At 42.9% G+C, this 27762-nt stretch overlaps 1 protein-coding gene and 1 pseudogene across 1 annotated transcript; both read right to left on the bottom strand.

Annotated features, from left to right (window-relative positions):
• Positions 1 to 597: 597 nt before the first annotated feature.
• Positions 598 to 22745, bottom strand: GFRA3 (GDNF family receptor alpha 3). Its single transcript, XM_037147673.2, has 8 exons — positions 22608 to 22745; positions 12787 to 13059; positions 6348 to 6440; positions 4743 to 5055; positions 2287 to 2390; positions 1991 to 2125; positions 1524 to 1603; positions 598 to 1318 (listed from the first exon to the last, which is right to left on the bottom strand). The coding sequence occupies exons 1-8, from the start codon at positions 22684 to 22686 to the stop codon at positions 1229 to 1231; spliced, it is 1167 nt and encodes a 388-aa protein (XP_037003568.2). The 5' UTR covers positions 22687 to 22745; the 3' UTR covers positions 598 to 1228.
• Positions 15438 to 16686, bottom strand: LOC119051106 (40S ribosomal protein S20-like; annotated as a pseudogene).
• Positions 22746 to 27762: the final 5017 nt, after the last annotated feature.

The following is a 27762-nucleotide window of genomic DNA, read 5'->3' as shown; positions in this document are numbered from 1 at the left end:
ACACAGTAGGGGCTCAATAACTGAGGGTTATCATTATAATACTTGTACAGCACTTATCACTCTGTATTTTAAAATTTACTGTCTCATCCCTTCCCCTGCCTTTAAAACAGGATCCGAGTTTTACTCCCTTGGCATCTCCTGTACTTAGCACAGCACCTTGCAGCCAGCACTCATCAGGTGCTTATGGAAAGAGTGAGTGAATGAGTTACCAGATAAATGTCCACAGCCCTGTAAATATATTCTTCTGACTACTTTGCACAGGTGGCTGTTTCCAATTAGATCAGGATTTCCAATTAGATCGAGGACCAGTCTCCCCTTTCCTCTGGCTCCCATCATAGTGCAGAGCAGACCAATGACTTGGAGGTATTGAGTACCTCCAAGCAGGTACTCAATAAATGCTATGGTTGACTAAGGACCACCCCCCTTCTAAGCCACTGTGGCAGATCCCAGAAATGCTTGGAGCTTAAACATATACAGGTCCAGAGCCTCACATAAGCTATTTTTTTCCTTCCAACTCTATGTCGGAAGCCACACAGAGAGGCTGAGAGACGTGCCTGAGGTCACGTAAAACTTGGTGGCAGAGTTGATGTGTCTCCTGATCACCTGGTCTGTGCTCTTCTGTCTGTAAAATCTCTAGTTCTGTATAAATTCACAATGTGAGAAAGTGGAAAGAGAGGAAGGTTTTAAGTCAAAATGTTTAATTATGATCCAAGAGACAGGGAGGACTTTGGGACAGCAGCAGGAAGAAAGCAAAGTTTAAATGTTCTAGCTCCTGAACTCAAATGCTCTGTAGGGTACCAGAGCAGGGCAGGCAACAGGTTCCCACCCTCCATTCAGAGAAGGAGACAAAGGGAGAGGAGTCTAGGCTGCCTCAGAACACCCAGCCCTGACTACCTGTTGAATGCAATAGAAAATGATTCGTTAGAACCTGGTGATCCTGATGGGAAGGGACCAGGAGAGAGTTTAGTAGAACTGGTCACCACCAGAAGATATGGCTAAACCATGGAGTCCAATTCCTAAGAAGGGGCAGTCTTAGTCAGAAGTGGAGGGAATGAGAACTGAGCCAGTCAGCTTCCATTGTGAGAATGTGCGGTGGGGGGGGGGGGGCGGATCAGGGTTGCCATGTTGTCATGCAACCTCCTTCTCGATGCCATTCTTTCCTCACTTCTTGCAGGTGGCAGGTCAGGCTGGGTGTAGTAGAGGGGAAGAGGGTCCCAGGGAAGTCCAGTTACCAGGACCTTAGGAGCAGAATCAAGGTAAGAGTGCAGGAGAAAAGAGAGAGCATCCAGGGCTGTGGCCTCAGAGCAAGGATTTTGTTCTGTGGAAGAAATGCAATGGAGTCAACTCTACCCGCTTCACCACATCAGCTTCAGTCATGTCCCCTTCCCCTACAGTGCCCATTAGAGGTCTAGAGTATTTATGACAACACTGAGGTCACCCCCTCCATCCCCTTGTCTGCTTTACCTGGGTTTTCCCCAGATGGTTTGGTAAAGGTATGAGGAGTGTAATAGACGAGGCCCTACCTGGAGTCCATTCCCAGCTGAGGTAGAGCCCTGGGAGAAGAGTTTGCTGTGTGAATGCATCTGATCTGCAATGGCCGCCGCTGAGGAGAAAAGAGAAGGGAAGTTGGAAGTGGACAGATCATGGAGATTTCTCAGGCTCCCAAGGCAGGATAAGCAGGAATGTCTCAGGAACCCTGGGAAGCAGGGGGGTAGATAGGTGGCAGGTGTAATGGGATATTGTCTCGTTCTGCTTGCTTATTCCTTGAGCTGAATAGTGCCAAGTGTCCCTAGGTCCAGACATGTTCAACTGGTAGCTTTGGGGTCATTCAGAGAGCAGAAGAAGGAAGAAAGGCCCAGGCTGAGGGATGTAAGCCTATTCTGAGGAGGGGGCTGATCCGGCAGCAAGAGATGGACAGAGCTGACCCTTTTCCTCTCCCTGGGTCCAGCTGGCCTGACCACCATGGAGGGAGCAGATGGAGCAAACTCACTGAGACAGGGGTTCTGGGAAAAAAACTGTTCCAGCCGCTCACACTCCTCCTGCATGTTGCCACTGCCTCGGCAGGTACAGCTTAAGGCAACGCTGGCATTAACGTTGCTGACAAAGTTGGGGGTCATGGCAGTCCCTGTGGGGTGAAAAGGGGACTGTCAGGACCTAGGCCAATGCCAGCTTCGGCTCCCATCCTCCTTCACTCTTACCAGGAGCACTCCATCTGGGTTCAATAGCCACAGCATTCTTACCCCAAGGCCAACCTGTGGGCTCCCTACACACATCCTCTAGCCTCACCAATCAGCCCCATGTATGCTTGCAGACATCTGGACTGCTCTGTAGCACAGGTCCCTAGGATGTCCAAGGGATGGCAGTGGGTCTGAAAATCAGCCAGGCGTGATCTGAAAGAAAAAATTCAAGGGTTTCCTTTAACGGTCTGGCCTGCGGCCTTCACCTTTGCTGGCCCTGTAGTTGACAGGCCCATCTTCATGCCAAATCCTCCTCTACTTTCAGAGCGAGGCCCAGTGAGGTCTGCTGCCATCACAATGAAATGCACTATCGTCTCAGTCCCCACAGCATAACACTGTGAATTTGGGCTCCACAACCCCAAGTTAGGAGATCTCAGCAGCTTCTTTAACCTCAGTTTCCTTGACTGTAAATAAAAAGTGTGGATTTTTATGAGAATGAAATATGAGAATGTATATACAGCACTTAGCATAGCGTCTGGTACTTTTGAAGTGTTTAACGGACATTAGATATTGTTATTATTAACATTCAACCCTACAAGTAAAGTCGGTTATTTTTGGATAAGAGAATTCTGAGTATGTTTCTCTGTATAAATTTCTGCAGTTTTCCTTATATTTGGCTTTGTGTTAGATTGGTGGTTTACTTCTCTGCCACCCCCACTCAAATGCAAACTCCTTGAAGGAAGAAACAATACCTTTATCATCTAGTCCAGCACTTGTTATGTTATAGTAATAGCTACCAGCACAATAATAGGTAGTGTGGCAGAGAGGTCAGCAGCACAGACTCTAGGCCAGACTTCAGTCCAAACCTTATTCACAAATTTGACTTACTACTTGGTTTTTTAATCTTTCTCTTCTGTGGCTTCTTCATTTGTAAACTGGGGATGACAAAAAGTAAAAACAGCATCTCTTACAGGGTTCTTGTGAGTGAGATTTAGATGAGTTAATTAATACATGGTAAGTATTAAAACAGTACCTAGCCCATGGTAAGTACTTAGTAAGTATTAGTGTTATGATTGTTGAGAGCTCTAACTATATAATATTTTGCAGAAGAGGAAAGTGGGACTCAGAGTTAAATAGCTTGCCCAAGGTTACAGAGAAGTAAGGTGGTAGAACCAGACTGCAAAACAAGGTTGGTATGACTTCATTGCCAACAAATGTCACTTGAATGGATGATAACTTCAATTTGGTTAAGTGTTTTGTCCTGAGAAGGCAGAGGAAAGCCAGATCAGAATTTGGCTGGAGAATATGCAGCAAACACCTTACACATCTTTATGCCCTTTGATTCAATATTGGTACTTATAGCAACACATCCCAATCAATAATTATATTTTTGCACAAAGATTAATAAACAAGAGTGATATCTATACAGCATTATTTAGAAAACAACCTAAATATCCAACAATAGAGAATGATTAAATAAAGTATGGGACGTCCATAAAATAAGGTATAATGTAGGCTCTTAAAAATCAAGTTGTAGACCTGGCTGGTGTGACTCAGTGGATTGAGCACTGGCCTGCAAACCAAAGGGTTACCAGTTCAATTCCCAGTCAGGGCACATGCCTGGGTTGTGGGCCAGGTCCCCAGTAGGTGGCATGTGAGAGGCAACTACAAAAAAAATCATGTTGTCAAAGGATAGTAAATGACAAAATAAGCAACACCATTTATTGAGCACTTACTTTGTACCAGCAGATTAAGCACTCTCCATAAATTATGTACTCCAACTCCCACCAAAATCCTATGAGGTCCACAGTATTATCTCAGTTTGTACAGAGAACTAAGTGGAAAGCTGGGTTAAGTGATGGAATTTTAGGTTAAGTGATGGGCCCAAGGTCACACAGACCCAGGACAAATTCAGATCAGTCTGGCTTCGGAGCTTGTCTTGACCACTGTTCTGTACTGCTTCCATCAGAATGTGTTCATGAGTTATGCACCATAAATTTAAAAAAAGATACAATATAAGATGCAAACATATTCCTAGAATATCAAATTTTGTTTCTCTATACACAAAAAGGACTAGAAGGATTTGCTCCCCCAAAGTATGGCAAATTATCTTTAGGTGATGGATTTTTAAAAATATTTTATTTATTTATTTTTAGAGAAAGGGGAGGAGGGGGAGAAAGAGAGGGAGAGAAACTATATCAGTTGCCTTTAGGTTGCCTCTAGCCAGGGACCTGGCCTGCAACCTAGACATATGCCCTGCCCAGGAACCGAACCGGCAACATTTTGGGTCACAGGCTGGCGCTCAATCCACTGAACTGATTTTGTGTGATATTTTTATATGTTTTTATATTTTCTGAAGTTTTTACACGAAGAAAATACTATATGGTTTTTTTTTTTTTTGAGAAATGAGTTTCCTAAAATATCGGAAGATAGATACGTCATTAAGTCAGTACAAGGACTCCGAGGAGTTGGACCCCTCCTCCCATCGAGGGTGCCTGGAGGGAGTGGTGCGCACGGTGACCCTGCCTACCTGGCCCACCCGCACCCAGCCCCCTAGCCCCGTACCTGCACAGCCGGTCTGAGAGGCAGAGGCGCCGCAGCTCCAGGCAGTTGGGGGTCCCAGATGGCAGCGCACAGCTGGGGGCGATGGTGTTGCGCCGTCGCTGCCCACAGCTCAGGTCGGAAGGTGCACATGGGCACAACAGCAGACCCTGTGCGTAGGATGCCCCAGCATTGTCAAAGAAGGCACGCAGCTGCTGGAGGCAGGCATGACGCTGGCAGTGGGGCCTGGAGCAAGCCTCTCCATAGGCTTTGCGCAGCCGGCCACACTTGTCATTAAGAGTGCACAGCATGGCGAACTTGAGGCAGGGGTCTGAGTCTGTGGAAGGAGCGACACCAAGTCACCAGTCCTCTGCAAAACCAGCTTCCCTCGGGAACCAACGCCCATCCACACCCCGCCTATGATTTAACAGGCATTGGTAGTGAGGGTAAGAAGAAAAGGGAGGACTGCCCTGAGTAAGCCACTCCTAATCCACGGCTTTTCCTTTACACACAAACTACCTCTGGTATTCGTGAGCCTCCCTCATGCTACTCCTCAGCCTAAGTTAAAAAAAAGAAGAAAACCCACATACATCTAAGGCTCATTTATCTAAAATTCAAGCAGCCAGAGGTTCAAATAACCAAAACCCTTTCCTCAGTCCTATGCATTGAATGAGATCTCATGGTGGGAATAAGCTGGAGGCTCTATAACAATCTAAAACTTTCTGTCCAACAAATGCAACCAAATTCTACCTGGGATTTGGGGTGGTTTTTTTTTTTTTTACATCTGTCTATTCTGCTCAGTATTAATATCACCTGCTTGTCTTTCATTGATTCATGTATGCATAAAAGTTTCTCATACTCTTGAGTCTCAGGAAATTATGGTAATATTTCTATTAAGAGAATATTCCAACAGTCAGAACAATGGAGTAACTGAACAGGCAAATTCCTGAATCCCTTGTAGTAACTAAGAGTTTATGTATAAATCTCTATGCTTTTCTCTCAAAATTCTAATGTAACAGACTACATAACAACACTCACATCTTTCTCACAGACAGTAGTGCATGTGCGCCTGTGTTCCCTTCCTATTAATGCAAGAGCTTCTCTTTCCTGAAAAACATGCATCGTAGTCCTTGCCAGACAGATGGCTCCCCACCCTGAGTCATCCCTGAAGCATCACACTCTTTCTAACCATTTTTCCCTGCCCAGCACCTCACCCGTCCCATTAAAATGGTTGAAAACAATAATTTCTTAGTCTTCAGGGACAAAAAGAAAAAACAAAACAAAACAAAAAACTACTTTTGTGGCTGCCTTGAATGAGGTTAAATACTCCATTTCAGCACATTTTCCTGGGACTGCTGCCACTCCCACCAAACCCTCTACAGAGAGACCCACCTTCTGGAACTAGGGAGCCCTAATGGGCTTTCTCTGAATGCTTCCCTAATGACTATCACTTCCAGATGACTCTTACAAGATCAGACCATGCCCCACATCTCAGACTCCCACCCCATGCAATCCTGCTTTAGTTACCTGGCAGGTGCACATTCTTCCCCCACAGGCCCTCCAGTTTGTGTACCCCAACTGGGACTCACACCCAGCCCCCACACCACAGTTTTCCCTTGCCCTCCACACCTGGTTTGAGCATGCTCAGTTTGCTGAGATTCATTTCCAAGGGTTTTCTGGTCACTGTGTCTTCATAGGGGGAGACATCCAGCTCATAGTCACCTAGAGAAAAGGCAGAGAGCACCAGAGTCCTGAGGACGGGTCTGGGGGCAGGTGCAGGAGGGCCTGAGGCTGCTGAGTCAGATCTCAAAGCCCTTTAGAGAAAAGGAAAATACAGTCTCTTGCTAACTAGCTGCAAACTCTGAGAAGTGAGAAAAAAATCAGGGCCATAAGGTATAGGCTGGGTGCGATGAATAACCTAAATTTAATGATGAGAATGGTAAAGGTACCATGCTGAGCATGCTGTGTGCTGGGCACAGTGGTGTAAGTGAAAAAAATTACATATATATACCAACACACACACATATCGATATATATTTAAAGTGATCTCATTAAATATATATATTCGATCTCATTTAATCCTCCGGAGAAAGCTTTGGGTAGGTAAGAAGAAACAGGATGAGAGAAGTTAAGTTACTCACTCAGGCTCACATAAGCTAAGAAGTGGAACTGGGCTTTGAAACCTAGACTATCTGATTGCAGGATCTCGGCTCCTAACCACTAGACATATTGCCTGTGGATCCATGAGCAGGCAAGGGGATTCTGTCTTGTTTTCTCTTCCTACTGGAGACAGGGCAGTGACAGACTCTGTTCCAGGCCTGACCATTTGGCTATGGCAAAGCATTACATGCTGTGGAGGTGGAAGTGAGGCCAGGCTCCAAACTGAACCTGAGGGAGAAGAGCAAAGAAGGGAGAAATAATGATCTCAAAGGAAACACATTTCTCTTAGTCACCTCCATGAGGTTGTGGACTCCTTAAGGGGGCTTATATAATCACTGCGTAGTTCATATATTGTACATGGTAGATACTCAATAAATGTTGGTTAATCTTGTTGGAAGAGAAAGGTGAGAGAGGTGAGCTTGCAGGGTTTTCACACAATAAGACTCTGTGAATGCATCTTTTGGAGGCAAAGAGTATGGATGATGTTAGGTAAGCAGGAGAGGATAGTTGGGTAGTTGGGAAGACCTGATGCTCCCAAGGGAAAAGGTGATGGGAGAAGATCCAAGGAGAAGTCTCAGGGGAAGTTCTGAAACAGAAGGGATTAAGATAAGGAGCAGAAAGCAGGAAACGAAGAGTGTGGTAAATTGTATGGCTGTTTACAATTATTTGCTATCCATCCTGTGGAAAAATGACATTCCCACCTCTTGCGAAATGATTTTCAGGCCCCCACCCACTGTCAGGCTCAGCCATGTGACTTGCTTTGGCCTGTGCATTGTGAGTGAAGTGATATAAATCACATCTGAGCAGAAGCTTTAAGAACTATCACCTGATTCTGCTGTTGCTCTTCTCCCTCTACCAGCCTGGATCCCTGAATGAAAAAGACAGGTAGAGCAAAGACAAAGTCAACTTATGGAAGCCTGCAGCAGATGTATAACATGAGCAAGAGATACATTTTTGTTGTTGAAAGACAGAAATTGTGGGCTTGGTTGGTTGTGACTGCAGCATAACCTAGTACACAACGTTAGTACATTACTAAAAATGTAATTGGTATCTAGATGTGGAGTGCTAAAGAACAAAAAACAAATAGCCTAAAATACATGGTATTGGCTTTGGGACTGAGCAGTGGGTCGTGAACTTGGAAGAAAGGTAATGTACTGAATTAGCTTGTGCTTTAACATGAGAAGCTGAGAAGCAGAAGTTTACTAGTATGTCTTGATTGCTATTAGTTGCATTTAGCAAGCTACTCCAAGGAAGATAAAAGTTCAGAGAAGAACTGGCCAGTCTGCAAATAGAGAAGAAACAGAAAAGGGAGAATCCAGAAATTGTGGGACTTGCAGGATTAAGAAAAGTTGCAATTGCTTCTTGTATTCAAATGGTAAAAGATAAAATTGAACAATGCTTTGAGTAATAAGATCTATTACAACTCAGCCTTGGAGCAAGACCAAATCAAGTTTGTGGTTATCATGCCCTTCGTGGGGATCTCTCATTGATTAAAGTGGTATCCAATAAATCCTGCCAGTTGGACAAATGAGGTCAGGGAAAAAAAACTAAGGTAGTGGCCCTCCCATAGAAGCCTGATAGGGGTACTTCTAATTCAGTCTAGAAAGAGATACATGCCTTGAAAAGAATTATAGGAAAGGCCATCACTGGCACAGGTGGTGATGAAAACCAAAGTATAAAAATAAATTATGTTTTGAGAGAGTGAACTGCTAAAAGCCACCAGTTTGAATTAAAAGACACTGTGACTATTTGAGACTTAAAATGCCCCAATATTCCTCAAATAGGAAACAAGCTGAATATAGTGCTCAGTCCCCAAGGAGGTCAGAGTCTCCACGCCCTTTTCATATGTGGCCAAAGAAAACACAGCAGGTCCTTGAATTATGTCTTCTACGTTGTTTTGTTATAACATTGATGAGGGAAAAAAACTGATCCCCAGCAAAGAAGTTGTCTGTGTGGAATTGGAGGTCTCCCCATGTCTGCACGAATTTTCTCTGGGTACTCTGGCTTACTCCCCCATCCTGAATATATGCATGTTAGGTGAACTGGCATGTGTACACTGTCCCAGTCTGAGGAAGTGTGGCTGGGGGTGTGAGTGGCCCCACGATGGAAGGGTGTCCTGTCCAGGGTGGGTTCCAGCCTTGCACCCTGAGCTGCCAGTATAGGTTCCGGGCACTCCCAACCCTGATCTGGAATAAATGAGTTGGAACGTAATTGTCTTACTTTTTTTTACTAATCTTTCTTTAAATGTATATATAGCTCATATTTATTTTGATGTTTAATATCATAAGTGTTTTGGGTCTCTATTTAGAAATCTGGTGATGTTTTGAGGCCCGGAATATGCTGTAAGAACTTATTTACATTAATTACTCTATGGAAAAAATTGGTTTCATTATATGTCATTGGGCTTAAAGTCCCAGTTTCCAAGAATCTTGATGACATTGAGTGAGGATTTATTGTAATGGAAAAAAGAAGAGCTCCCAGGGAGCTGGGCCAAGAGCCCTAGAGAACAATGAGTAGAGCAACTCTCCCATGCAGTAAAAACACGGCCTTATTAAAGAACAACCACTGCTCCCAAGGAAGATGGACATTGTGACATTTGTCTAGTGAGACTTCAGAGTTGCTATGAATCAATGTCTGCCGCATGCCTCCCATCCTTCCCCTTTCTTACTGAAATTATCTGTTATGGTTTTTCTTGTCCCTGTTTCATTATGATATATTGAGTATGTAATGGGAGGCAGATGACTTGTCTTCTTAGTCCATATGTTAGTTTCTTTCTTGTACTTGGTTTTTTGAGGGTTTTCCTTTTCTTTTTAAAGTATACTTTACTGATTATACTATTACGGTTGTCCCAATTTCCCCCCCATTGTCCCCGTCCTCCTGGTAAACCCCTTCCTTCCAGCTATCCCCCCTTAGTTAATATCCATGAGTTTTGCATGTAAGTTCTTTGGCTTCTCCATTTCCTATGCTAAACATCCCCCTGTCTATTCTGTTCCTACCAATGAGGCTTCTTAATCACTTAATCATTTCCCCCATTTGCCCCTCCCCCCACCCAGCTGATAACCCTCCAAATGATTTCCATACCTATTATTCTGTTCCTGTTCTGGTTGTTTGCATAGTTGTTTTTGTTGTTGTTGTTTTGGGTTCAGTTGTTGATCGTTGTAAATTTGTTACCTTTTAATGTTCATGATTTGGATCTTCTTTTTCTTAAAAAAGTCCCTTTAACATTTCATGGAATAATGGCTTGATAATGATGAACTCCTTTAGCTTTACCTTGTCTGTCTATCTGCCCTCCCATTCTAAGTGATAGCTTTGCTGAATAATCTTGGTTGTAGGTCCTTGCTTTTCATCACTTTGAATACTTCTTGTCAGTCCCTTCTAACCTGCCAAGTATCTTTTGAGAAATCCGCTTATAGTCTTATGGGTACTCCTTTGTAGGTAACTCTCTGCTTTTTTTCTTGATGCCTTTAAGATTCTCTCTTTATCTTTTTAACCTTTGGCATTTTAATTATGATGTGTTTTGGTGCACGGTTCTCTTTGGGTCCAACTTGTTTGGAACATTCTGTGCTTCCTGGACTTGTATGTCTATTTCCTTTGCCAAAATAGGAATGTTTTCTTTCATAATTTTTTCAAATAAGTTTTCAATTCTTTGCTCTTCCTCTTCTCCTTCTGGCATCCCTATAATTTAGATGTTGGCACATTTGGAGATGTCCTAGAGTCTTCTTATTCTCTCTCTTTTTTTTTTTTCATTCTTGTTACTTCATTCTGTACTGGTTGACTGTTTATTTCTTCCTTATGTTCCAAATCATTGATTTGAACCCTGGCCTCCTCCTCTTCACTGCTGGTTCCCTGTGAATTTTTCTGTATTTCACTGTGTAGCCTTCATTTCTTTCCTTATGTGTTTGCTGTACTCACTGAGCTCTCTGATCATTCTGATCACCAGTGTCTTGAACTGTGCATCTAATAGTTTGGCTCTATTTCACTTTGTTCGTTTTCTGGAGTTTTGATATGTTCTTTCGTTTGGGCCATATTTCTTTGTGTCCTCAATTTGGCAGCCTCCCTGTGTTTATTTCTGTGTATCAGGTAGAGCTGCTTTTATTCCCTGTCTTAGTAGCATGGCCTATGTAGAAAAGGCACCTGTAAATTATGTGGGAGGGAGCCTTAGCTAATTGCTAGGGTGGGACAACCCACTTCACCACTTTGTGGCTCTGTGTGTGGGGAGGGCTCAGGGAGGGTACGATGCCATTGCCTGGCTTCTGGAGATTTGCCTGGCACTCACCCTATTTCCAGTCACTTCACCTGTTTCCTGTATGCTACTGGTGTCCTTTCAGCTGCTGAAACCAAGAGTGCATGGTTTTATGTATATGTTCTAAGTCTATGTGGGCTCTTTAAGCAGCGAAAATCCAGCAGTTTCTTCCACCACCCCAGTCACCACTGATATTTACAGCCAGTCATAATGAGGGTTTATCTTCCTGGTGCTGGAACCCTGGGCTGTGTGATCTGGCTGGGGATGAGATTGCTCACCACCAAGGTGTCCCTCCTGATTTTTATCTATGGTACATGAATGTGGGACCCACTGTTCTGCTACCACTACTGCTGCCGCCTCTCTGCCCGTCTCTGTGGCTCTAATTCTCCTAGCTGTCTGGATGAATGTGGCTTCTTTAAATCCTTGGTTGTCAGACTTCCATACAGCTCGATTTTATGATGGTTCTGGGTGTCAATTTCTTTTGGGTTCTGGTTGTAATTCTTTCTATGGTTGCATGAGGAGTCATAGTGTGTCTACCTATGCCTCCATCTTGACTTGGAAGTCTTTTAGTTCATAAATTTCTAGATCAAGAGGAGCCATATCCACACTGAATATATAAATAATCACAAGATCCTAGACTTGGAGCCTGATGTCATGTTTGGGTAGAACTCTTAGGGTATCTTTCTTGGAAAGTGTGTTGGTATATATTGCTTGTGGAAGGGAGGAAAATGAATATTTTGACCAAGTGGTGGGCTGTGAAGGTTGTATTATTGGTTCGTTATTTTTGCCCTCACTGTAAGATTACATACACTCACTTATTGCCATTTGGTCTTCAACATCTCCCTGTGGGAGAAGTACACTTCCCCTCCCCAGTGATCTCAGGCTTGCCCTCCATATGTTTTGCTTTGTCAATGTAATGTGAGCTGAAGTATTTTATGTAAAATCTAAGCAGGAGCTTTTAAAGCCACAGCATAGTTCTGCCATTGTTCATTTCCCTGTGCTATGAGAAGGGAACATCCTAGATACAAGCTGTCCTTTCAGCTAGGATCTGGGAATGAAGGGGCACATGAAACAGCCAACATGGAACATAAGCAAGAATTAACCTTTGTTTTGTAAGTTATTTGTTCTACAAGTTACTACAGCACAGTCCAGTAAAAGCTGACTGATACACAGAGGGGTCAATGGAGTCAGGGGACGCTTTTCTCTTTGTCTCTTCCAGTGCCCTCTCTTTTTATCACCTCCTGCTTAACTAATGAGTACCTTTTTTTATTAAAGGCTGGACCAGGATGCTGCCTCCCAGTCTCTACATTTATGGATTACATTGTATTTGGAGCCTGTTTATGGGTTAAAACCATTTCCCTCCATCTCTTCTCCATACCCTTCTGTTCCAGGAGCTCCCCAGCTTGGGCCTCAGCCTGGTTCATATCTCTGCCAAGAGACAGCTACGTGTCATCAGATAAGAAAGAAGGAAATAGGGAGATAGGAGGACAATGTTGGGGGACCCAAAAGGATACTGGCAATTCCTCTATTTCTTACTGATGTCACATGCAAAGCTTCATTTATCATCATTCTCAAAATCTACCATGGGCTCACATGTAAAGGATTAAAAGACAACCCAAAGGGCCATCTTCCCTAGCTTAGTCCACTCTGGGATGGGGACCTCACCAAGACTGCGGGCAGGATGTACAGTCCAGTAGATGTCCAGGCAGGTAGTCTGGTTCTTCATGCGCCGGTGGCATGTGCAGTTCATCAGAGAGCTATTCCTGAGGTGTTGTGCTGCCTCCAAGCAGTCTGCAGAAACTGCAGCTCCCTCTGCGGGTGATGAGGTGCAGGAATTCAGGTGGTGGTAAGCAGCACTGCAGGTGGGATCAGCTTGGCATTTCTTCCTGGCCTGGATACAGCTGTTCATGAGCCGACCCCCTGTGGGGCTGAGGTTCCCTGTGAAGGGAGAGAGACCAAATAAGGCTGCCTGGGAGTACAAACCCCTCAGGTGAGGTGAGGCAGGGGGAGGAACTTGGGTGAAACTTTGAGCAAAAAAGTCTTGGGGTGGTATAAAAGGCCTTCAGGAATAAGTGTGGGGAGAAGGAAGCCTAACAGGAGTGGAGAACAGATGCAGCCCAAGAAGAGGTGGGAGTCTAAAGAAAGGCTGCTTAGCCTCCTGGGAGGGGAAGGGGAACAGTTGTTTAAAGATGACCTGATGACCCTGCCAGGTGTAGGGAGGAGGGGCCCTTGGCAGAGCTATGCCATGGGTGTAGCTAGTATCATAATCAGAGGGTTGAGAATGTGCTTGGGCATGCTTAATGAGAGTTAGCAATAATTCTGAGTCACTTAAAATACCTTACAGTGGTTACAGGTTGGGATTAGGATGGGGAGATTTTGCTGATTCTGTCTCTCAGGAATACCAAGGTTGGTTATTGCTCAGCTGTGGAGGAAGGCCCTGCATCCTAAGACTCAGGGTCCCTATCAAGGGGTAATGGAACACCATCATACCCCTAGTTTTTCAAGGCAAAACATCTAGGGGTCATTCTTCATTCCTCTCTTTCCTTCACATCCTACATTCAACCCAACAAGTCCTGTCAGCTCCACAACATATCTGGAATCTGTCCACCTCTCCACATCAATTACTACCTCCTTTGTTCTACTCACCATTAACTCTTGTCTGAACTGCTGCCAAGACTCATTGGTCTCTCTGATTCCATCTTCTAAATTCATTCTCCTAAACCACTCACCCACCCTTTTTTGTTTTCCACCTTTATTGAGATATAATTGACATATAACATTGTGTGGTTTAGGTGTATAACATGATGCTATAATACACATGTATAGTGAAATGATTATCACAATAAGATTTGCTAACATATCCTTCACTTCACACAATTACTACTTTGTTGTTGCTGCAGCCATCTTTTTTAATGAAATTTTTTAGGTTGGGGAATATTTTTATAAAAATAAAATTCATGCCATGTAAAATTAACCATCTTAAAGGGTCCCATTAAGTGGCATTTAATACATTCATGATTGTTGTAAACCATCACCTCCATCTAATTTCAATACATTTTTTTCACTCCAAAAGGAAACCCATGCCCACTAAACACACTGTTCTACCTTCCTCCCAGTTGCTGGCAACCACTAAACTGCTTTCTGTCTCTATATGTTTTCCTAGATATTTTATGTAAATTGAATGATAAAATATTAAATCTTTTATATCTGGCTTCTTTCACCTAACATACTGTTTTTAAGGATAAAAGAATAAAGTACTGATACATGTTAATCCACATTGTAACATGTATCAGTACTTTATTCTTTTTTTATAGAAGAACATAGTTCACTGAATGGATATACAACTTTTGTTTATCCATGTATCAGAGCTGATGAACATTTGGGTTGTTTCCTTTTGGTTACTGTGAATACTGCTGTTGTAAACATTCATGTACAAGTATTTGCTTGAACATTTGTATTCAGTTCTTTTGGGTATACACCTAGGAGTGGATTGCTGGGTCATATAATATTTCTATATTTAACTTTTTGAAAAACTGCCGAATTACTTTCCATAGTGGCTGTAGCTTTTTACATTACCACTAGAAATATAGAAGGGTTTCAATTTCTCCATATACTGGCCAACTCTCATTTTCTTTTTTTTTATTTTCTTTTTTATTTTTTAAATTAATTTTATTTAGTTATTTTTCAAGTACAGTTTTTTGTCAATTTCTCCCATCCCAGCCTCCCCTGCCTCATTTTCTTTTTTAATATAGCTATCCTAGTGGTTGTGAAGTAGTATCTTATTATGGCTTTCATTTGAATTTCCCTAATAACTAATGACGTTGAGCACATTTTCACAGTAGCCATTTGTGTATCATGTTTGGTAATTTTTTTACTGAAGCATAACATACAGAAAAGTACATAAATCAAAAAAGTGCAATTCAATGAATTTCCAATTGAATACACCTGTGTAACCAGACGGGCAAAGGACCAGAACATTACCAACACCAGGAAGGCCTTCTGACACTCACCATCCCCCGCAAGGAAACCAGCATCTTTGTTTCTAACAGACATTAATTTTTGCCTGTTTTTCAATCATACAACATGTGCTTTTGGTGTCTTGGCTTCTTTAGCTCAATATCATGTTTATGAAATTCACCCACACTGTTAAGTATACTTGTAAATAGCTTATTTTTGTTGCTATATAGCATTCCATTGAATGTAACATAGTTCTATTATCTACTCTGGTTTAAAAAACTTTGTAAGACCTGGTCCCTGCACACTTTTTCTTTTACTTTTTTTAAACAACTGATAGTCAATTTATTTAAAAGGTTAATTTAACCATCTACAATGATGACTTCAACCTCAACTCCTGGCTCAATACTGATGGAAGTAATCTGCTTAACAATCTCAGGAGGGCTGTGCAAGTCAATGAGTCGCTTGTGGATCCTCATCTGAAATCGATCCCAAGTCTTAGAACCCTCCCCAAAGGGACTTTTCTTGCAGTGATTCTCAGAGTCTTGGTAGGCATCCGAACTGGTCCTTTCACTTTGAGATTCTTTTTCTTTGCGCCTCTGATCAAGTCAACACACACCTTCTCCAAAGACTGCACATCCTGGCAGGTCAGAGTTATTCTAATTCAGAGAATTGCTACCTCTCATTCCACAGATGTCTTTCCAGTAATGTTAAAAGCTATTGCTGTGATTTGGCTTCCTGACTGACTTGATTCTCTCTGAGAGTGAACAGCGGTGAGTCAGGAGCAGAAGTGGGCTGAGCTGCAGCAGCAACCCCATCTTTCTCAAAAAGCCCACTTCTTTAACTTCACCTCCTAGTCCTCTCCTCCTCTCCCACTCCCCTCTGTCTACACTAAGCTTTTCTCTGGATGCCACTGAACAAGACAAGCTTGTGTCCACCTTAGGGTTTTCATCCTAGTCTTCCTTTCTTCTTGGAATGCTCTTCCCCCTGAACTTCACATGGCTGTTCCCTTCTGGTAATTCAGTTTGCAGTTTAATGTCATCTCAGAAAGGCCATCCCTGACCAACCAATGTAAATAACCCCCTAGCTACTCTAACACATTATTGCATAGCACTTATCACCACTTTATTTTCTTTCACTTATTTTTTTCTGATTATCACCCCCTTTAGACTTCCATGTTTATCTTATCACTACTCTCACCAGTGCCTATTATTTGTGAGCTCCTATTAAGAAAGAGCCAGAAAGACTTCTGGTCAAGAGAGAGGCATAGGTACACATGCTTTGCCTCCTTGCACAACCATAGAAAAAATTACAACCAGATATCAAAACAAAAAACACTCAGAATTGCCAGAAAATCAATCTGTATGGAAGTCCAACAACCAAGGATTTAAAGAAGCTACGTTCATCCAGATGAACAGGAAGGTTGGAGTCCTCAAAACAGGTGGACAGATGATGTGGTGCAGAGAGGTGGCAGCAGTGGCAGTGGAACAGACAATACCACATTCATGTATGGTGGATAAAAATCAGGAGGGATACCTTGGGAGCCAGTGATCCCAGACTCAGGCTAGACCACACAGCCCAGGTTTCCAGCATGGCAAGATAAACCTCCATTACCTCTGGCTATAAAAACCAATGGGGGTTGGGGCGGCAGAAGAAACTGCTGGATTTTTGCCACTTAAAGAGCCAATATGAACTTAGAGCATACGCAAATCCACACACTCTGAGTTTCACCATCAGGGCAGCACCTGGTAGGGTGCCAATCACATATGGGGAGTGAGGGAAGTGATCGAAAATAGGGTGAGAAGCCAGGCAATGGCACTGTCCCCTCTCTGAGCCCTCCCCACACACAGAGCCACAAAGTGGTGAAGTGGACTGCCCCACCCTGGCAATTAGCTAAGGCTCCGCCCCACACAATTTACAGGTGCCTTTTCTACATAGGCCATGCTACTAAGACAGGGAATAAAAGCAGCTCTACCTAATACACAAAGACAAACACAGGGAGGTTGCCAAATTGAGGACACAAAGAAATATGGCCCAAATAAAAGAACAGAACAAAAGCCCAGAAAAAGAACTAAGTGAAAGGGAGATAGCCAAACTATCAGATGCATAGTTCAAAACACTGGCAATCAGGATGCCCAGAGAACTCATTGAGTATGGCAACAACATAATGGAAAAAATTAAGTCTACATTCAGTGGAAAAAAAAATTCACAGGGAACCAGCAGTGAGGGGAATGAAGCCGGGATTCAAATAAACAATTTGGAACATAAGGAAGAAATAAACAATCAACCAGTACAGAATGAAGCAACAAGAATGAAAAAAAAAAATGAGGAGAGAATAAGTAGACTCTGGGACATCTTCAAATGTGCCAACATCTAAATTATAGGGATGCCAGAAGGAGAAGAGGAAGAGCAAAGAATTGAAAACTTATTTGAAAAAATTATGAAAGAAAACATTCCTATTTTGGCAAAGGAAATAGACATACAAGTCCAGGAAGCACAGAATGTTCCAAACAAGTTGGACCCAAAGAGAACCGTGCACCAAAACACATCATAATTAAAATGCCAAAGGTTAAAAAGATAAAGAGAGAATCTTAAAGGCATCAAGAAAAAAGCAGAGAGTTACCTACAAAGGAGTACCCATAAGACTATAAGCGGATTTCTCAAAAGATACTTGGCAGGTTAGAAGGGACTGACAAGAAGTATTCAAAGTGATGAAAAGCAAGGACCTACAACCAAGATTATTCAGCAAAGCTATCACTTAGAATGGGAGGGCAGATAGACAGACAAGGTAAAGCTAAAGGAGTTCATCATTATCAAGCCATTATTCCATGAAATGTTAAAGGGACTTATCTAAGAAAAAAAGATCAAAACTATGAACTGTAAAATGACCACAAACTCACAAATACTAGTGACTGAATCTTAAAAAACAAAAACATAAACAAACAACTATAACAGGAACAGAATCCTAGAAATGGAGATCACATGGAGGGTTATCAGTGGCAGGAGGAAGGGAAAAAATGGGGGAAAAGGTACAAGGATTAAGAAGCATCACTGATAGGATCAAAATAGATAGAGGGATGTTAAGAATAGTAGTAAAAGAAATGGAGAAGCCAAATAACTCACATGCATGACCCATGGACATGAACTAAGGACAGGGGATTGCTGGAGGGAAGGGGGGTACTGGGTAGAGGTGGGTAAAGGGCAAAACTGGGATAACTGTAATAACATAATCAATAAAATGTACTTAAAAAATGGCCAGATAACAGAAACAATCTGTGAGCCACCTCTATAATTTCTCTGGGTCCCTTCCCTCTACTTTAAATCAGAGTCCCAAAATTAGGGAGGGCCTCAGAGTTTGGTTAATCCAACCTGCTCTTCCAATCACACAAAAATCAATTCAATTAGCTATTAAAATGCAGATTTCTGAGCCTCATCCAAGAATTACTGAATCAGAATCTCTAGTGATAAAGCCTGGATATTTGAATTGTAGCAAGTTTACTGGTGAGTAATATCCACCTTATAGTTTAAGAATAGATGCTATACCCTCTAAACTCCACCGAAAAACTACTTAACCTAATAAGCAAATTTGGCAAAGCAGCAGGATACAAAGTCAATATTCATAAATTGAAGGCATTTTTGTCCAACAATGAAATATCAGAAATGTAAAGTAGGAAGAAAATCCCATTTGTTATAGCAATAGGAAAAATAATGTACCTAAGAATAAACTTAATCAAGGAGGTAAAAGACCTGTACTCAGAAAATTACAAAACACTAAAGAAAGAAATTAAGGAAAATACAAAAAAAAAAGGAAGCATATACTGTGTTCATGGATTGGAAGAATCAACATCATTAAAATGTCCATACAACCCAAAGCTATCTACAGATTCAATGCAATCCCTATTAAAATACCGGTGACACAATTCACAGATATAGAACAAACATTTCAAAAGTATATATGGAACCGTAAATGACCCCGGAGAGCTGCAGCAATCTTGAGACAGAAGAACAAAGTAGGAAGAATCACAATACTTGATACTAAACTATACTACAAGGCCACTGTAATCAAAATGTCTGATACTGGCATAAAAACAGGCACATAGATCAATGGAACAGAATAGAGCACCCAGAAATAAACCTATAGTCAAATAATATTTGACAAAAAGGGCAGAGGCATAAAATGGAGCAAACCTGGCCTCTTCAACAAATGGTGCTGGAGGATCTGGAATGGTACATGCAAAAAAATGAAACTAGACCACCAACTTACACCATACCCCCGAATAAACTCAAAAGGGATAAAAGACTTAAACATAAGCCATGACACCATAAAAGTCCTAGAGGAAAACATAAGCAGTAAAATTTCAGATATCCCAGCCAGCAATCTTTTTGCCAATAGAGCAAGGGAAATAAAGGAAAGAATAAACAAATGGGACTGCATCAAATTAAAAAGCTTCTGCACAGCTAAAGAACACATCATCAGCCCTGGCTGGTGTGGCTCAGTGGTCTGAGTGCCAGCCTGTGAACCAAAGTGTTGCCGGTTTGATCCCCAGTCTAGGGCACATGTGTGGGTTGTGGGCCAGGTCCCCAGTGGGAGGTGTACAAGAGGCAACCACACATTGACGTTTCTCTCCCTCCCTTCCTCTTTCTAAAAATAAATAAATAAAATCTTTTAAAAAGTTTAAAAAGAAAACATCATCAGAATGAAAAGAGAACCAACCATATGGGAAAACATATTTGCCAACAATACCTCAGACAAAGGTTTGATTTCCAAAATATATAAATAACTCATATGACTCAATGCCAGAATAATAAAGAATCCAATTTAAAAAAGTGGGCAAAGGACCTGAACAGACCCTTCTCCAAGGAGGACATACAGAAGACCCATAGGCAAATGAAAGAAAGTTCAACATCACTAGCATCAGAGAGATGCAAATTAAAACCACAATGAGATACCATCTCACACGGGTCAGAATGGCCATTGTAAACAAATGAACAAACAACAGGTACTGGCAAGTATGCAAGTGTGCAAAGAAAAGGGAACCCTAGTACATTTGTTGGTAGAAATGCAGACTGGTGCAACCGCTCTGGAAAACAATATGGAATTTCCTCAACAAACAAAAATAGAACTGCCCTTTGACCCAGTGATTCTATTGCTGGAATTATACCCTAAGAATCCTGAAACACCAATTCAAAAGAATCTATGCACCCTAATGTTCATAGCAGTGCTACTTACAATAGCCAAGTGCTGGAAATAGCCCAAGTGCCCACCAGTAAATGAGTGGATCAAAAACTGTGGTACATTTACACAATGAAATGCTATGCAACAGAAAGAAAGAAGGAACTCCTACCCTTCGTGACAGCATGGATGGAACTGAAGAGTATTATGCTAAGTGAAATAAGCCAGGTGGCAAAAGACAAATACCATATGATCTCCCCTATAACAGGAACCTAATGAACTAAACAAACAAACAAGCAAAATAGAACCAGAGGCAGTGGAAACAAGAAACAAAATGACAGGGACCAGGAGTGGGAGAGAGGTGGTATAAGGGAGAAAATGAGGGGAAGGACTCAGTTAAAGAATACGTATAAATGACCCATGGACACAGACAACAGGGTGGGAACTGACTGTGGGAGCAGAGGTGGGGGGGGAGCAACAGGGGAAAATTGAGACAACTGTAATATAACAAATAAAAAAAAGAATCGGTGCTACATTCAATGAGTAAAGACAAGATCAGTATTACTGAGTTTTCCTTTTGCTTCAAGCTCCAATATGCCTCAGCGTGACATCGTTAGTCTTTTTACTTAAAATTTTGATATGTTGTTCATCACAGATTTTTTGGCATTAATTTTGATTAAAAAAATATTGCATTAAAACCTTCTTTATCTCGACTGCTGAGTTTCTTGGCAGCTCCTTCACTCACCAAACCTTAGTCCCAGCTCTACATAGGGAATTTAATTCACTTTCTGGACCTTAGCTTCACAAACATAAGATGAGAAAACTGGATTAAACCAGAGCTTCTGAATGGAGAGGATAAAGAAGAGAGACATTAAGCCCCTTTTAGGGGTATATCAGAATTTTCAAAGTAAATGTGTGGTTCAAAACAGCACATTTGATAATTATATAAGTGAAAGATAAAAAGCATAGCTTTTGAAGTTTCAAAAGATATTTAAGAAAGGCATGAGATTTTTATCTTCACCAAAAAGAGGACATGATTTTAAATAGTTTGAGAAATACTAAATGTTTAAGATGTTACTTCTGGTAGGAACCCAATTAATGCTTGCTGAAAGAAATTTAGCAGGTCCAAGCCTCATTGTTTTAATTGAACTAAATATTGAGTTGCAACTATTTGCAAAAGTAAACCTCTCTCATTTTTAAACCGATCGTCCAGGTCTGAGCAGCAGTGGATTTTAGAGCATTTGTGACTCAACGGAAGATGGGGAAAAGGTGCCCCACATTTATCCTTGATCCTGACAGACAGCCATACTGTTAGGGTTAGTGAAATGTCCTGAGCATTCAAATCAGATCAGTGAAATCTTGCTGCCCCAATTTACTGATGGAGTCAGTCTGTACTGGCTAGTCCTTTCCCTCCTTCCTTCCATATCTGTCTTTCAGCCAAGACTGCATTTCTCTAGTACTTACCTTGTGGATGCAGGTCACAGACCATGTATGGTCTCTGCTTTGGGTTCCCTCCACTCAGGCTCTGGGCAGGAACCCCACAGTGAGGCTCCAAGCACCCATTCCACTCCAAAAGGCCGTGGGATCCCATTCCCTGGGATCATGAACCCCTGGCTGCCCTTCCTTAAGGCAATGACATGGTTAGGAAATGAGGTCCTGAACTACATATTCCACAAAATATCAATCGATATCAATAATAAGGTAAGGCACTGCCTGGCAGCTTGCAAGGAAAAACTATCTTGCCCAGTAGCGAGTTTTCTCCTGTAATCAAAATAGTAACAAAAACTATATCCTTAAGAGGGGTACGTTGGTACTGAGCAATATTCTCAGCAATACAACCAAATAATGGTGTTAGCATGTTCTGGCAGCAATTTACAAACCTAATTTGTTTCAAGTCAGTTCTAGCAATAACTTATTTTCCTCTTTACGTAGTATCCACTTCTCCACTCCTTACAGAGGGTGGAAGAGATGAAGCCCACGTGGAGCAAACAGAGATCTCCCCGTCTCCTACAGATGCTGTTGTGGAAGTGGTCTGGCTGCGGACACTTCTGTGACTGTGCAGATGCGCCACGGTAGAGGGGAGAGGGGAACCGGTGACTAGGATGTGTTTGAGTGCCCTGACTATTGCATTCGACTCAATCTACAACAGTTCGGACACTTTATTACGCATGGGACCCAGCCCCTTCCTGGCACCCTGGGCTCCCTCCTCTAGATCCTCAGGCTCAAAGGGATGGAGAGCCGGGACCAGGTAGCCATGCGGTGTCTGAGTCCTCTCTGGGCAGTGCTGACAGGTCCCTGCTTACACTCTCCCCAGTCCCCGTTCAGGAGCAGGTTGGGTGTAGGCAGGGAGGGCACTCACCAGCTCCGAGCAACGGCGACGGTAGCAGCAGTAGCAGGAGCACGGACAGCGCTGGTAGCAGGTTCTCGGGGTGCGCCATGTGGGGGGTGGGTGTAGGGACTGCGGAGTTTGCTCCCGGGGCGTTCTGCGTGCACCTATTCCTGCTCCCCTCACTCCTAACACTGGAACTCTGCAAGCTGGGGGCCCCTCCCTTGCCCCTCCCACCACCGCCTTCTAGAGCCCCTCCTCGCACAGAAGGCGCCAATGCTCCCATCAGGGTCCTGGGCGCCGCCCTCCAACTCCATCCAAAGTGGACAAATGCCCGCTTCTTCTACAGTTTGGCGAAAGAAAGCCCCGGCATTGGGGCGGAGGGCAAGTGTCCTCGAAGCAGGAGCGGCTAGAAGACTGTGCCGACCAACTTGCTGTCGGCTCCCGGCTCCCGTCTGAGAGATATTGGGAAAGCTACCGCTGGAGATTTGGGGGATTCTACATGTTTACAACAACAACAAAAAAAGCAGCACCCTTTTTCACCCCACTCCACCCCACTACCACCAAGGAACAACCGTCACAAATGAAATCTTTTAATACAACTTGAACAAACCAGCACTAGGGCACTTGCATTTCTAGTATATTTTTTCTTAGAATTTTCACATTTATGGTTTCATTTGCCCCTCATAAGTATCTTCGAGGGCAAGATTTGGTCATTGCCTTTAACCCCAAGGTTCTGCAAACATGGGTCCCAGACAGCTGGGAGCAGATCTGGTGCCAGATCCCAGGACATTTGCCAGACTCGACTCTGCCGGCCCCTACAGTGTCATGAGGGAGGATGGAAGGATTAAACCCTCCTAGGACTAAATAGCAGAGCTTTTCCTGGAAGAAAGACAAGATCACTGAGGAAGGTGGCTGGAGAGACCACTTAGGAGGCTCATCATTTTCAGATGCTATTCCAGAGAGCAAGCGACTCTCCGGAGATTAAACAGCTAGGTAGAAACACAGCTGTGTCCAGAGCCCAGGATTTCTATACATAAGAACGAGGGTACTTATTGGGCCTAGGGCCAATTCCCACCTGCTCCCAGGGTAAACATAGAGGCAGACGGACTTACAGAGTGAGAATAAAGCGGCGCTTAGAAAGAGAGAAAAAGAGTGTGATGAAAGGAAGTGGAGGTTTTCATCCCCTAACCCTTCAACAAAGCCCTTTCCTTACTTTCACAGCCGCGGTGGCAGAGGGCCAGGAGGAAGGGTATTGAGAAGCGTGATATAAACCTCTGAGATTTATTGGCTGCTGCTTCTGAGTATGGCCATCCTGCTGTGGCCTCTGGGGGGCATTTGCCGATGTAATCATCCCAGAAAGAGAGTCATTCCAGCCAGGGGTGTAAATCACCCGTCACAAAGCTAGGAGAGAGACGTGTAGCCCTAGATAAGGAAGGAGACTGATGTGGCCTCTTGTGCCCTTTCTTCCCTCCCCCTGCCCAGGGGGAGCTGATTCCTGAGCTGTAATGCACTTTAAATGGAGTTTGTGCTTCTTTTTAATCTATATCTGCCCTGCCAGTCTTATTGGAGAGCTCTGAAAGTGAACATCTGGCTACTCAGCTTTTGCACAGGGCTGGTTTTCCCCCAGCTCCATCCTACCTTTAATGTGCCTTTCCCAAGTCCTCCCCTCCAATAAGGCTAGAACACCAGTAGCTGGGGATTAATTCCCCACTCTCCACTCCACTCTAACAGTTTCAAAACGGAATTGACAAAGCAAAGGTAACAATGTCAGGTGGTGGGGAAAAGGGCTGGGGCATACAAATCGGCAAAGATGTGATGTGGTCAAGGGGTGTCACCTCTACGTAATCTCTCTCCTTCAGCAACCAACTGTGGGGTAGGGTGGTAGGCTGGGAAAGGCATTTGTTCAGGGTGCCTCCTCAGTGTCTACTCAATGCTGTCCCCATGGAATGGACCAGGAAGGCTGGAACAAGATTAAACTGGTGGGCGAAGAGCAATGTCCAGTCCTACCTGTAAGAGGCTAGCCTTTTTAAAAAAGTGAGACGCCTGGAGCATATTTCTGGGCATGGGATTGGAGAGCTTCACATCATTAACCAAAGCTAGGGGAGGGTTGAAAAAGCCTCTACAAATAAATATGACTCTAGACTGACACTTCCAGTCAAACTCTCTCCCACAAACATGTCTTCTATGACTGCCGACACCTGCTAGATAAGGAGCAGTGCTGTTGGGAACCTAGTGCATAATGACGAATGAGCCAGTCCTTTCTACAATGATGATGTTATTCAGCCATTATTCACCTCAATAATGTCTTTTGAGACCGATTATGGGTCCAGCTTTGTGCCAGGTGCAAAAATGATTAAGACACAAACCCTGCCCTGGGTGGCATGCAACCTACTGATTTGGGTTCCAAGGTCCAAAGACCCTGTATCTTACTCCACTTTCACTTGTAATCTTGGTTTCTTGCTTTCTATCAAGTCCTTTCTCACTATTAAGCTTTAATTCCTGCAGCTACCCTAATCCAGGACATTAGCAATATAGTAAATAGTTTAGAGCACAAGCTTTACAGACTGCCTAGGTTCAGATGACATTTCCAACACATGCTGGGTGACCTTGAGCACATCACTTCATTTTTCTGTGCTTCAGTTTCTTCATCTATAAAAATAATGATAACAGTATCTACTTCATACATTTAACAGTTGTTGAGAATTAAATAAGTATATATTGAGTAAAGTGTTTAGCCTAGTGCTTGACACATAGCAAACACTGAATAAAGTGGTATCATCCCAAATGGCACACAGGAATTAATTATCTGTGAACCTGACCAGCCTCCACCACCCACCTTGCTGTTTTGGAGCTGGAGACTACGCACAGTTCTTCCTTTTGCTGAATGTATTACAGGGCCAGGGATGGGAACATAGGGCATCATTTTCTACCTCATCAGTTTTTTGAGTGCAGGGACTGTGTCATATTTGAATATCTATGGTACTCAGAATTGACAACTGCAGATACATATGTTTTTAAACACTTACCTGAATTGAATGGGGAAGAGAATCCTAATGCCTCCCACTTTATACTCCTGAGAAGGAAAAAAGAATGCTCCTCACTCTTACAGCAGAGGTCAACCAGGTCCTAGGCTATTAACAACCAGAAACAGTGTTTATGCCAAAAAGTCTCCATGTTTTATTACTTGACTTCATGATGAATGAATACTAGTCACACAAGGATACTAGTGCAGAGCTAACTCCCTAAACAGCCTTGTGCTGAGGTCTATGGGCTGGGGTCTTAGTGCCTGCTTTTAGCCTCATCTGCCAAACCCAAGCAACCCTTAATGGCCCTGACTTCTCAAGAACCTACAACTGAGGCTACATACTTAGCACACAATGCAATGCCAGCTCTAGAAAGGCACATTGTTCTTTGGTGAGGATTTGCTTAACAGCAAAATCCATTAAGGGCACAGACTCTGGAGCCATACTGCCTAGGTTCAAATCCCATCTCCACCATTCACTAGCTGTGTGATCTTAAAACATGTTCATTTCTTTATCTGTAAAATGTGCATAATAATCAGTACCTGCCTCACAGTACTGTGAAAATTAAATTAGTTTATATAAATGCAAGGTCATAAAAAATCTCAAATGCAGTAAGTACCTGAAATGTGTTAGCTATTATTATTGTTCCTGGAAATAATATGAATCAAATTACACGGTACCTATATGGTAGGAGGATGTTATGAAAAATTATATAGGAAAACGTTGCCTTTTAGGCAAACATAATTTTTCACAAAGCTGATAACTAATTAAGCCCTGTTTTTTTGTTTTGCAACTCAGAATTTCCACTTACTAAGATTACTGAAATGTGAATGCATGTGTACCAGTCTCTTCCCAGGTGGGGGCGTAGTTCTACCTTTCTGGGGAGAATTATCAGGAAATGACCTACTAGGATAGGCAATGAGTCAGGGACCCCTCCTCACACTTGGAAGTTGGGAGTGTTTCAAGCAGTTTCCTCCTTGGGCTACTAAGAGTTCTTGCTTAGTAGGGGTAAGTGTGTGGGGGTGGGCAGCAGCTTTTCTCTCCTTTTTTCCCTCTACCTCTTCTAGCTTTGGGCTCAAGGGCTCAGTGAGGCCAGAGAGAGATATCTTCCCTCTGGGCAGACAGGTGCTTGCTAGCAGTGGAGGCTGCCCGCTCCAGTGGCTGGCTTAGAGAATGCAGCAGCGCCCTCTGCTGTGAGGCATGCACTCCACACTCCAGAAGAGCGCACTCTAAAAATCATTCCAGCCCTCTCTCTACCCACTTACTTTGAAAAAGTCTCCCTGCTCCAGAACCTGTGAGCCTATTTCAGCCTAGGCTTCAGGGCCCTTTGTCTTTTTTCAGTCCTGAGCTATCACTATTACTAAGTTTAATTCAGGAGAATGACAATGTTCATAGTCCATTCCATTGCCAACCCAGGCCAAACAGGACTGTATCTCACTAAGCAGACAAAAGCCTACTGCTAGCCTTAAAAAGCTCTAAGAAAGGAAAGCCTGGGTTATCCATGAAGAATGCCATTTAAAAGGTCTTAAGTCTGATTCTGCTTGGTACTTTTATTCCACAAGAAAAAAAATATAGCACAAATCTCTACTTCCAACCACCTGAAATGTAAACTTGTATTTATGAGTTGTGATATGGAGTGGTGAAGAGTTTGGGAAATGGAAAAAGTCAAAACTCCATTGAAAGTGTAGACAAGGAATATTTTGAGCCAAACTCAACCTCTCATTTGTCATAGATGATGCCACTCATCTGGTTTTCTGAGCCTAGATACCAAAGGGCTGAGTCTGGGATACACTTTTATGTAACTCATACCATGGAATGGTCTTTAGGATAGGAAAGCCTGGAAAATTGCTGAAGAGTGCACTTGAAAAGGTTTTTTATTCCAGAGCAGTGGATCTCAAGCCTTGGCATGGATCAGAACCACCTACAAAAAATTTTTTAAAAACTCATATTTCTGGGCCCTCACCTTAGAGATTCTGATTTAACAGGTCTGGACTGGGGCCTGAAATTTTGTATTTCAAACAAATGCAGATGATACTGATCATCCAGGGTCTAAACTTTGAGAACCACTGCTTGATCTACAAAAAAGCAATGAGGTCTCAGCTCTGAATTAGACATGGTTATACCTTTATGTTGGAAGGAGTCTAGTTTGGTGATCACTTCTT

Source organism: Artibeus jamaicensis, unplaced genomic scaffold (genome assembly GCF_021234435.1).
Source record: "Artibeus jamaicensis isolate MK-2021 breed Jamaican fruit bat unplaced genomic scaffold, CSHL_Jam_final contig_456, whole genome shotgun sequence".
NCBI lineage: Eukaryota > Metazoa > Chordata > Mammalia > Chiroptera > Phyllostomidae > Artibeus > Artibeus jamaicensis.
The sequence above is the reverse complement of the archived record's forward strand: the minus strand, read 5'-3'. Positions and strand labels throughout refer to the sequence as shown.